Source organism: Microtus oregoni, unplaced genomic scaffold (assembly GCF_018167655.1).
Source record: "Microtus oregoni isolate MIOR12 unplaced genomic scaffold, Mior012 000115F_ref0000277, whole genome shotgun sequence".
In the NCBI taxonomy this organism is placed as follows: Eukaryota; Metazoa; Chordata; class Mammalia; order Rodentia; family Cricetidae; genus Microtus; species Microtus oregoni.
This window is the reverse complement of record NW_024544744.1, coordinates 790,981-802,080: the sequence shown is the minus strand read 5'-3', so window position 1 is coordinate 802,080 and position 11,100 is coordinate 790,981. Positions and strand designations below refer to the sequence as shown.

The window sequence follows — 11,100 nt, the reverse complement described above, 5'->3', positions numbered from 1 at the left end:
TACTTATTGTATATAATTTCATAGTAGGTTTAGAACTCTCTTATTTAAACAAAAGGGGGAGGTGTTGCGGGAGGTCCTCCCACTCCTCCAGCCTATCACCGCTGAGGTACCAGCCCACTGGGGCGTGGTTTCTCTCCCTTTAAAAAAGCGGCCACTTCCCTCTTCTCTCTCTCTTTACTTCCTGCTCCGCCTGCGACTAGACTCCTTTCCTGGTTGCGAAGAGGGCTGTTGCCTGGGACAGTGATCTGTAAGTTTTTTCCCCTTTAAATAAATACCACCCTAATAATCATAACCCCGAATTGGTGTGGCATTGTTTGTGACTTACGCCTTCAGTAGGGGGAGATATACTACTATTATTCTGTAAAGGAATATAGTAATAGATGATTATTAATGACATTTTGCTATACCCATAAATCAGTACATCACTTAACCACGTTAGAGAGGCTTCTTTTTGCAGTAGCGGGGTGCTACTGGCTAGTGTATAGAAAGTGAGAAACTTTGGAGCACTCAGTCCTAAATGGGATATCTTTATCAATCCCTCAGTAATGGGTCAGACATCTATGTGGAAGAGGTAGCAGAAATAGTGGAAGAATCAGAAATGGTGGGTGACTCCAAGAAAATGTTTTTTCTGTTTTTCAGACTTCTGATGCTTCTATGAAATCCAGAGACTGACAGCATGTATAAGACCTACACTGATTCCAGCAAGACAAAATCCCAGCACAGAGAAGATGAGGTGTATACCAAGTCCCACCCTATTGAAGAAGCTGTTTGCTATCTGTTGGGAAGGGGAAAATTAGTTTTCTTCAAAGAAGTGTCACTGGGTGTACGACCCACACTCCAGGACAGGCCCCACCCCCAGGAACTAGTGGGCCAAGACAAAACAGACTTCATACTGTTTTGTGGGCATTTTGTTTGACTTTAGTATTTTTTTGACTTGTGGAACTTTTTGTTTGGTTGGTTTGATTTCTTTTCTTTTCTTTTTTTTTCTTATTAGTACAGTATTTATTTGTCTTCTCTCTGTCAAACCCTGAGCCAATCACTTTCCCCAGACTTCCTGGGGAGGTACAGGAAAAGGAACACACAGGGCAGACGGGACACAAAAGAACTACGGGGGGTGAAGTGGAGATAGCTGCGTCACATGGCAAAGAGGATGAGAAAGGCCACCATTAGACAAAAGAGCCCCATGGCCTCCGAGAGGGCAAAGCCCAGAATGGCGTAGGAGAAGAGCTGTTGCTTCAGAGAAGGGTTCCTGGCATAACCAATGATGAGGCTCCCAAAAACAGTTCCAATCCCAGCCCCAGAGCCAGCCACCCCAACAGTAGCAGCCCCAGCCCCAATGAACTTGGCGGCTGTGTCGATGTCCCTGGAAATGACACTGGTTTGGAAGCTGCGGCTAGGGACGAGTGAGGTCAAAGGACGAGGGACTGCTAAGCTGCTGAGGGCCTCATCTCTCTGTGTCTGTGGGTTCAGCTCCACTGCAGACAGAGGACGGCTCAGACGCTGAGAGGTGCTCCTGACCAAGGAGCGGGTGGAGATGAACCTGGAACAGGCATACATTTTCAGGGGTGAGGGGCCAAGGCAAGAGAGCTGCTCCCAGGGTAGAGAAGACAGCTGGTTTGATTTCTTTATCCCCTTCTTTCCTCCTTCCCTTCTTCCTTCCCTCCCGCCTTTCCTCCCTTTCTCCCTTCCTTCAAAAGAAAGAGAAAAATAAAGAGGGGAAGAAAATGAAGTTGGGTAGGTAGGGAGGTGAGGATGATCTGGGAGGAGTTGGAGAAGGGGAAAGAATATGATTAGGAAATTAAAAAGTACTACTGGTACTTTTAGGCCTGTCAGGCAGGACTCTTTCCTCTGTGGGTATGTTATAAGTTAGAGATAAGGGTCTATAGAAAAGGTTGCATTTCATCTTGTAGTTTCATTAAAACTTTTTAGTGCTAGGATTATGGCAAGATCAAGCAGACAGACATGGGTTAAGTGATCACGTAAACGATGGTCTGAGCATCGAGGAGCACTGAGATTTTTGTACTTCTCAGATCATTTCCTGGCTCTTCAAACAGTCAGATGTTATCTCACATGCTCACTTCTGCATGGCCCCAGAACTAAAGCCAGTTCTTCTATGGGACTGAAATGGTTTTGAAGCTCTGTTGCAGAGTTTAGCCAGTCTGTACTGCACACTGAGTTAATGAGTGAGAATTGGAAGCCCGCAGATGCCATATGCAAATGTGCTACAAATTGGCTCTAAACATGGATTTGGAGATAACTGTTTTTGCACTTATTTTAGTGGAGATAACACATCAGCTCAGGCTGTTTCAAAATGAGGAAGGGGATGTTTCAACAGCATGTTCCAGAAAATGAGCTGGCCTGGCACGCGAGGAATCTGGAAAAGAGTGACAGCTGATCTCAAGACCTTAGGGAGAAGAGAGAATGTTGGCCAAACTACCACTTAGGAATAATGGAACTGTGAAATAACCACTTACTGAGTTGCTGAATTTTCATTGTGGCTCATTAAAAAATATTTCAATATTTAAGTAGAATGTATCAATAGAAAAGTAACAAATCACCAGGGATCAAGTTAAGCAGTCACCAATTCAGACAGCACACAGAGTCCCCCATATTCTTCCCACTAGTCCCCAGTGACCTTCACTGGCCAAGTTTGCAATACAGTGCATCAGTTTTGCCTGTAAGTAAACTTTATAGAAATGGCCCCGCACAAGAAGTTCTTCAGTGTCTGGTTTCTTTAACACAGTATCAAATTCCCGAGTGTTTGTACATGTAATCTCATTTCTCTCATTTTGATTACTATAGAACAGCTCTACTCATTCCAGTCTATAGACAGTCAGCATTCAGAATGTTCTTTCTATAAACTGATTAGTACTTCAACTTCTCCATAAAGATGTATGCATTAGAGAACATTCATTTCAATTTTCTTCCTCCTAGCCCTTTTCCTGTTAGAACTAGGTATTTTGATACTGTCTACATTTGGAACCCGGGTAGCCATTATTTCCATTATTACATTATAGCTCCAATGTTTTAAGGTTTAGCCTGCATTTACTTTCTCTTGTGCTCAGCTCCACATGTCCCAGCTTCAGTCTTAGGTCCGCTTTGCTCATCCCAAACTGCTGTTTTTCCTATTGTTGCTCGTTTGTTACTTCCCTTACTGCCTGTCAGTAGGATACATGTTGTTATCATTTTGATTCACCTGAATAATTTAGCAGATAGTAGATATTTTCAGTGGATTAACTACTCTAAGTTGACAGCTATTCTCATCCACAATTTGAATGATACTATTCCATTTTCTCAGGATCTCACTGCTATTTTTTAAAAAATATTTCATTGTTAATTGTCATTCAATTAAAAGTGTTTTGGAGGGTGTGGAGACACAATTCAGTCAGTACAGTGTTTTCCTTATAAGCATGAGGGATAGAGTTTGATTCCCAGCATCCGTGGGAAAACTGGCATGTTACCATATGTTCACAATTCTAGTCCTAGGGAATTGAAGACAGGTGGAATTCTGTGTGGGCTGTGTGGTCAGCCGGCTGAGTCTAAACGGAAATTTCCAGATCTCTGTGAGAAATATTCTGTCCCTGCAAAACAAGGTGGATGAAGCACAAGAAACAATACTGGAGACTGAACTCTAGTCTACACACACACACACACACACACACACACAAGCACACACACACGCACACACACACACACGCACATGCACACACACACACACGCGCGCACACACACATGCGTGCACACACATTCCCCACACTTGAGTACTTTTGAAAATGTGTATTTATACTCACATTCTACAGACACACAAATAGATTTCAACCTTGAAATTTATTTTAAGATTGTTTTCTGTTTAGACTCAGTAACTTTGATCGGGCATTGCTTTCTGTTCTTCCCACTTTGTTTCGGGTTCACCTGTCCCTTCAACCACTGTCACATTTTAGTAAGGGAATCTTTTCGTCTTAAAAACCTATGCATTCTTCTCTCACACATTTGACCACAGTTTCCCTTCTCTCCACTCCTCCCAGTCTCTCCCCTGGCCCCCAGCTCCCATTGCTCCTTCCAAGTTCTTTCTCAGGTACCAATTGCAAGCAAAACAGACTCTTCTTCTGTGTCTCTAGTGTGATTTTTTTATATAACTATTATTTTATTTTCCCTGCAATTGTTCTTTAACCTATTGCTTTCTACCATGTCCCCTAAATTGAGTATTTAATTTTAGATGTATTATTAATCTTATTTTTTTTTTAGTTTCCAGAAATTTCCATCTCATTTTAAAAGTTGAGCCCAGTAAAACCTCTTTTTATTTAATTTCCTTTCTTCAAATTAGTCATTGTTTTTAAGCTAATCACTTCCAGACCTCTCTGGGCATTTGTTTCTATTTTCTATTTATCTTCATGCTTTTGCAACAACAAGATAGACTCACCCATTTGGTGTGTGGGCAGTCAATATAAATAAGAAGGAAGTAGGAGAGGGAAGAGACTGGGGTGTAACTCCTCAGTGGTGGAGGATCTGTGGTTGATCATCAGAACACACACACACACAGAGAGAGAGAGAGAGAGAGAGAGAGACAGAGAGAGAGACAGAGAGAGAGAGAGAGAGAGAGAGAGAGAGACTAGTAAGAAGAGAACAGAGCAGCGGAGAGCCTCCTAAAGCTGTGTTTCAGAACAAGGCAAAAAAAAAAATGGTATTTGCTGGAGAGACACATGCACACCAATACTGGAGAGATTGGTCATTACTTGTAGTGACAGTCATGTTCCTGCTATTCTGCAGATGCTATTCATGAACTAAGCTAGTTTAACTATGTCCATTACGGTTTTCTTTGGAGGGTCTTTTCTGAGACAAACAAACAAAAAAACCAAAGGGGGAAAAAAAGCAAAGCAAAGAGCCAGTTAGAAGGTGTGTTAGCAGTCACCACAGGGGCTGGCTCTTCTGTCCGAGTACAGTGCTCTCCCTAAAGCTCCTGTGTAACCTTACCCACTGAGACTGAGCACTGACTAATCTGGATGGTGACGTCATCATTCAGAGCGCAGATTTTTCATGGTGGACAAGCGTAGCTGTGTTGATTGTGCCCATCTTTCCAGTAATTCCACAATTATCTACCTCACTCAGTAACTTTGTGATTGGGATTTACACATATGATAATACCCATTCCTAGTTCATGTCTTCTCTGAGTGCAGCACTTTTGGAGTTTTGCAGAGCTAACTCCTCTGAACTCTTGCATTGTCCCTAAGCTGGTGTCTTTGCTGCCTAGTGTCTCTGCTCTCTTTCTGGTTTTTGTGGTCCTCAGTACTAAGCTGGGAGTCAGCCCTTCCCTGAGGGGAGAAGCATGTTTGGGAACCTGTTTATACCTCATTTCTCAAGCTTTGTTCCTTAAACCCTTGGTGCCTAGATAACTTGCTGAAGATCCTCCTTTAGTTCGCTCCCTTAATCTACTGAGTCTATGAATGCTAAAAGTGGGAATCCCTCTCCACGACTTTGTTTTACTGTTTCAACATTTTAACTCATGTGACAGAGATGCTACTTATCTTATTCAAAACTTCCCTGGCTTTAAAGCCTTTTCTTCAAACTACAAATCAGAATACTTGTATTATGTGGCCATTAGAGCTACAAATGCACTGCCTAAAGCTGGCTTAAAAATCTAGCATTGCAAGGAGATCAGAAAACTCCAGAAATTACCAAAGCATGTCTAACTAGGGCCTTTAAAGTAAAGAAAAATCAAGTTTAGTATCAACCTGGTGCCTCAAAATACCTTTTAAAAATACCGATATATCTAAACAGCTTAAAATACAGGTTTAAATAATAAATATTACTTAAAAACAATTTATAACATAGATTTATAGATTTTTTTATTTACAAAAGGTAATGGTAATCTTAAATTTTGATTTAAGGCCCACTCTGTGAGATGGAACCTGTATCTGATACTTCTAGGATGACCAACAGTCTGAGACTAGATACCACAGTGACCTATGGCAAAACCAAGTACTACTAGCCTAAAAAATGTGATAAAATGGCTTCTAATGATATTCTGCTATAGTCATAGTGAGTTTCTTGTTCCACCAGAAGCTTCCTCCTGTAGCAGATGAGAACAAATACAGAGACCCACAGTCAGATATTACCCAGAATGTCAAAGTCCTTGGAATACTCATTCCTAAATGGGATGTCTCCATCAAATCCCTCCCTCAGAGCTCAGGGAACTACACAGAAGAGGAGGTGGAAAAAAATGTAAGAGTTACAGGGAATGGAGGACATCAAGAAAACAAGGCCATTTAAATCACCATGAACAAAGCTCAAATGAACTCACAAGCTACTGAGGCAGCAAGCACAGGGCCTGCACAGGTCTGTACCAGGTCCTCTGTGTATATATTATGGCTTCCAGTTTAGTGTTTTTTTGTGGGATTCCTGAGTATTAAATTAAGTGGGTTTTTGATTCTTGTGCCTTCCCTTGGTCTTTTTTTCTTCTGTTGGTCGACTTGTACAACTTTGATGTGAAGGTTCTTGTTTTATTATATTTTATTTTTTTGTTATGCTTTTAAAATGAACAAACAAATGAACAAATGAATGAACGAACCAATGAATGAATGAATGAATTAATGAATGAAAACCTAGCCACTAGAGTAAAGGTTAATGACTGAGCTGTCACTTAAAATCATTCTTCTCCAATAGAGAGACAGTGGGTATATCAATCACTCCAGGATAAGCCTCGTGTCCAGGAGTAGTTGACTAATACATTATTGTATGCCCAGTTTCTTTCTTTCTTTCTTTCTTTCTTTCTTTCTTTCCTTTCTTTCTCTCTTTCTTTCTTGTTGATTTTTTGGTGTATATTTGTGCTTTTATTTGATTTCAGTTTGTTGTTTTTGCTTTATTTTGTTTTCCTGGTTTTGGGGAGTTTTGGCCTTGATTTGGGTTTTTGTTTGTTTTTTGAGAAAGAACTTAAATTTGGGTGGGTAAAGAGTGGGAGAGGATCTGGAAGACCTTGTAAGAGGAAGAATATTATCAAAATATATTTATATTAAAATTATTTTAGGCAATAAAATCTAATAAAAATTATATAATTTAAATTAAAAATAAAAAATAATTCAAACTTAAGAATAGTAATCTTTAGTAATGACATAAAGCACATACATACATTAGCATAATTCAAAGAACTTACTTTCCTTTAAAAACCATATAATATCTTTCTATGCCTATAGATATTTTTTAAGGTTTTGTTTAATATAAAGAGTGACCATGGGACTGAGGAGGCTCAGTGAGTAAAAGTGTTTATGATACAGGCCTGTGACATGATTTCAGCCCTGGTCACCCTAGTGGAAGAAAAGAACCAGCTCCCCAAAGTCGTCCGCTGACTTCCAGACAAGCACTGTGGTGTATTCATTCCCATTGTTCCCAGCTCTTTCCCCTGCTTCTTTCTCTGTGTCTCAAACACACGACAACAACGATAAATTGGTGGATAAAAATGACTTGGTGCACACATGCCCTCTCCATCCATTCACTGCTAGAATGTATTTAGATTTTCAATTGTCTTTCTATTAATGACAGTTTCTTATTTTGGTCACTGCTGTATATTAATAAAGATATCAAGACAAGAGCTAATCACTGAAGTTAGAAGAGAAGGAGCCCTGGTTTACCCTGTGCAGGAAATGCTACACACATACAAATGTGCACACACACACACACACGCACACACTTATGCGCGTACTTCACCCTGAATACAATATACACAGATTGTCTCCTGTTTCTATTTCGGACAATATCACCTTTATCTCTTATTCTCTACAAATTTTGGTAAGAAAGACTTAACTCTGAGTAATAATAAACCTTAATAAACATTTCTTGACAGTTGACCTTCCTGTTGTTTTTGCCTGGGAAACTGTCCATCATTGAGAACTTGTTTTCTCTCTCTCTCTCTCTCTCTCTCTGTTCTCTCTCTCTCTCTCTCTCTCTCTCTCTCTCTCTCTCTCTCTCTCGTGTGTGTGTGTGTGTGTGTGTGTGTAGTGAGTCGAAATGGCTTTGAGGTTTTGTGGTCTGTTGAAACCTTGAGGAACTCAGAGCCCTTTAGCTTCCTTTCGCTCAGTGGGCAGTTCAGGGCTCTTGTGCACAGCGGAGGGTGGCCATGCGGAAAGAGACATGCTGCAAGAGAGGAACCCGCTGTGAAGCTCTACCTGTCCCCGACTCTACATCCACACTGAAATCTGACTTTTCAAGGTGAGTAGCAAGGGGTAGGGGGTCCCACGATGACTGGGGTAAAAAGAGGCCTCTCGGCGTTGTCTGCATCTAGTCTGGAATCTTCAGAAGCAGACGCTATGCAAAGGAAGTGCCTCTTTCTGACCTCCATGATAGAAAGAATTGCCTTCTCCTTCCTGTGTGAAGCACTCGCTTCTGAAGATGAAGTCTAGTTTGTATTAGATATTAAATATGGAAAAAATTCAGGGTTCCCTGACCTGTGGGAAGCCCAAGGACTGCCCACCTCTATCCAGGTCTCGTAAGGTGAGCATTCAAACTGCCTAGGCTCCCACAAAGCCAGTACGTGCAGTAGGATCAAAAACCCACTGCAATTGTTCTTGAATTCTCAGTATTCCTCATTGTCCGCTATGTTCAGCTAGTCCGGATTTATCCCATGCTTTTTCAGACCTAGGCCAGCTGGCCTTGGTGAGATCCCAATAGAACATCCCCATTGTCTTAGTGTGTGGGTGCACCCCTTGTGGTCCTGAGTTCCTTGCTCGTGCTCCGTCTCCTTCTGCTCCTGATTTGGACCTTGAGATTTCTGTCTGGTGCTCCCGTGTGGGTCTCTGTCTCTGTCTCCTTTCATCGCCTGATTGCTCTTCGAGCAGATGAGGGAGGGGGACTTGATCAGGGGGAGGGGGAGGGAAATGGGAAGCGGTTGTGGGGACGAGGCAGAAATCCTTAATAAATAAATAAATTTAAAAAAGAAAAAAAAAAGAAAAATAAACTAATAAAATATAAAAAAAAATATGGAAAAAATTATTTCAGAATTTCCCCCAAAGAAAAAAAGAAGAAATAAATTCTGATTTCAGCATCATGGATTTATATCCACTTCTTCAAATACTTATCTTGAAAATGATATGGTTTTTAGTGTCAAAACCCTTTACTGATATGCTTACAATATCATCATATGTCATCTGAATCCATTCTGGTAACCCTAATCAATACAAAGAAATTATGATAGCAGCCATATGCTGAGGAATTTCTAAAGTTTCTGTTCAAAGTATCCTGTGAGATAAAAGTTATTTTAAGTCCTTCCTATTGTTTTACTTTTGTATTTCTGGGGGTCAAACCTAAAGCCTGCTGAGACTAGGCAAGCACTTGGTTACGGGAACTGAACCCTCAATGCGTTGCCATCACTGTAATTCCACTTTTAAATCATTTGACAGAATTTTCGAATTTTTAAAATCATAAATAAAACTTAAGAACACTTGTTCAATTAATTATATTTTAAAGGTCCTTTTATGCCATTATCTCCTGTCTGCGGTAGATGGTGTCTTTCCAATATGTGGAAAGAAGAAGCAATAGGTCATTAACGCACAATCTGAATTTTAGAACCAGCCTGGCCTCTTTGGGAAATGTGTTATGTCAAGGCAGCAAATCCACTGAGCTTAGTTTTGTCACAACTGCAGAATGGTACTGAGAAATTCCTTCTTTGGTTTTACAACTCCTTACTCTGTTTTCTAAATCACTTCCTAAGTCAGTATTTAATCAATAGGAGGAATAGGAAGACCAGGGGCTGATCAATCAGGTGTTGGCAATTCTGTTTGTTAAATCCTGTTTGATTAGGGAAATATTATTTAAACATTCTGGTACAGAAATTTGACAGACTTTTCTTTTTTCTTTCTTTTATTTATTTTTTTCTTTTTTATTTCTTTTAATTTTTAACTTGTTTTTTATTGATTTTTATTGAGCTCTACATTTTTCTCTGCTCCCTTCTCTACCTCTTCCCCCTTCAACCCTCCCGCAAGGTCTCTATGCTCCCAAATTACTCAGGAGATCTTGTCTTTTTCTATTTCTCATGTAGATTAGATCTATGTAAGTCTCTCTTAGTGTCCTCATTGTTGTCTAAGTTCTCTGGGATTGTGGTTTGTAGGCTAGTTTTCTTTGCTTTATGCTTAAAAACCACCTATGAGTGAGTACATGTGCTAATTGTCTTTCTGTGTCTGGGTTACCTCACTCAAATTATGTTTTCTAGCTCCATCCATTTTCCTGAAAAATTCAAGATGTCGTTATTTTTTCTGCTGTGTAATACTCCATTGTGTAAATATATCACATTTTCGTTATCCATTCTTTGGTAAAGGGACATTTAGGTTGTTTCCATGTTCTGGCTATGACAAACTATGCTGCTATGAACATAGTTGAGCACATGTCCTTGTGGCACAATTGAGTGTCCTTTGGATATATACCCAAAAGTGGTATTACTGGGTCTTGAGGAAGGTTGTTTCCTAATTTTCTGAGAAACTGCCACACTGACATCCAAAGGGGCTGTACCAGATTACATTTTCACCAGCAATGTAGAAGTATTCCCTTTTCTTCACAACCTCTCGAGCATAAGTTTTCATCAGTGTTTTTGATGTTGGCCATTTCTACAGGTGTAAGATGGAATCTCAGAGTTTTGATTTGCATTTCTCTGATGACTCTCTTAAGTGTCTTTCAGCCATTTTAGATTCCTCTGTTGAGAGTTCTCTGTTTAGGTCTGTATTCCATTTCTTTATTGGATTATTTGTTCTTTTGGTGACCAATTTCTTGAGTTCTTTGTATATTTTGGAGATTAGCAGTCAGTCTGATGTGGGGTTAGTGAAGACATTTTCCCATTTTTTAGGCTTTCATTTTGTCTTGTGGACCGTGTCCTTTGCTTTACAGAAGCTTTTCAGTTTCAGGAGGTCTCATTTATTAATTGATTCTCTTATTGTCTGTACTACTGGGGTTATATTTAGGAAGTGGTTTCCTGTGCCAATATGTTCAAGTGTACTTCCCACTTTCTCTTCTATAAGGTTCAGTGTGACTGGCTTTATGTTGAGGTCTTTGATCAATTTGGACTTGAGTTTTATGCATGGTGATAGCTATGGGTCTATTTTCATTCTTCTACATGTTGATATC

At 40.1% G+C, this 11,100-nt stretch overlaps 1 protein-coding gene across 1 annotated transcript; it reads right to left on the bottom strand.

Moving 5' to 3' along the window:
- Window positions 1-987: 987 nt before the first annotated feature.
- LOC121443967 (ATP synthase F(0) complex subunit C2, mitochondrial-like) lies at window positions 988-1,572 on the bottom strand. Its single transcript, XM_041645723.1, has one exon. The coding sequence runs from the start codon at window positions 1,555-1,557 to the stop codon at window positions 1,135-1,137; it is 423 nt and encodes a 140-aa protein (XP_041501657.1). The 5' UTR covers window positions 1,558-1,572; the 3' UTR covers window positions 988-1,134.
- Window positions 1,573-11,100: the final 9,528 nt, after the last annotated feature.

Excerpts from the sequence above, each read along its gene's own strand:
- LOC121443967 (XM_041645723.1), bottom strand. The coding sequence starts at position 1,557 with ATGTATGCCTGTTCCAGGTTCATCTCCACCCGCTCCTTGGTCAGGAGC.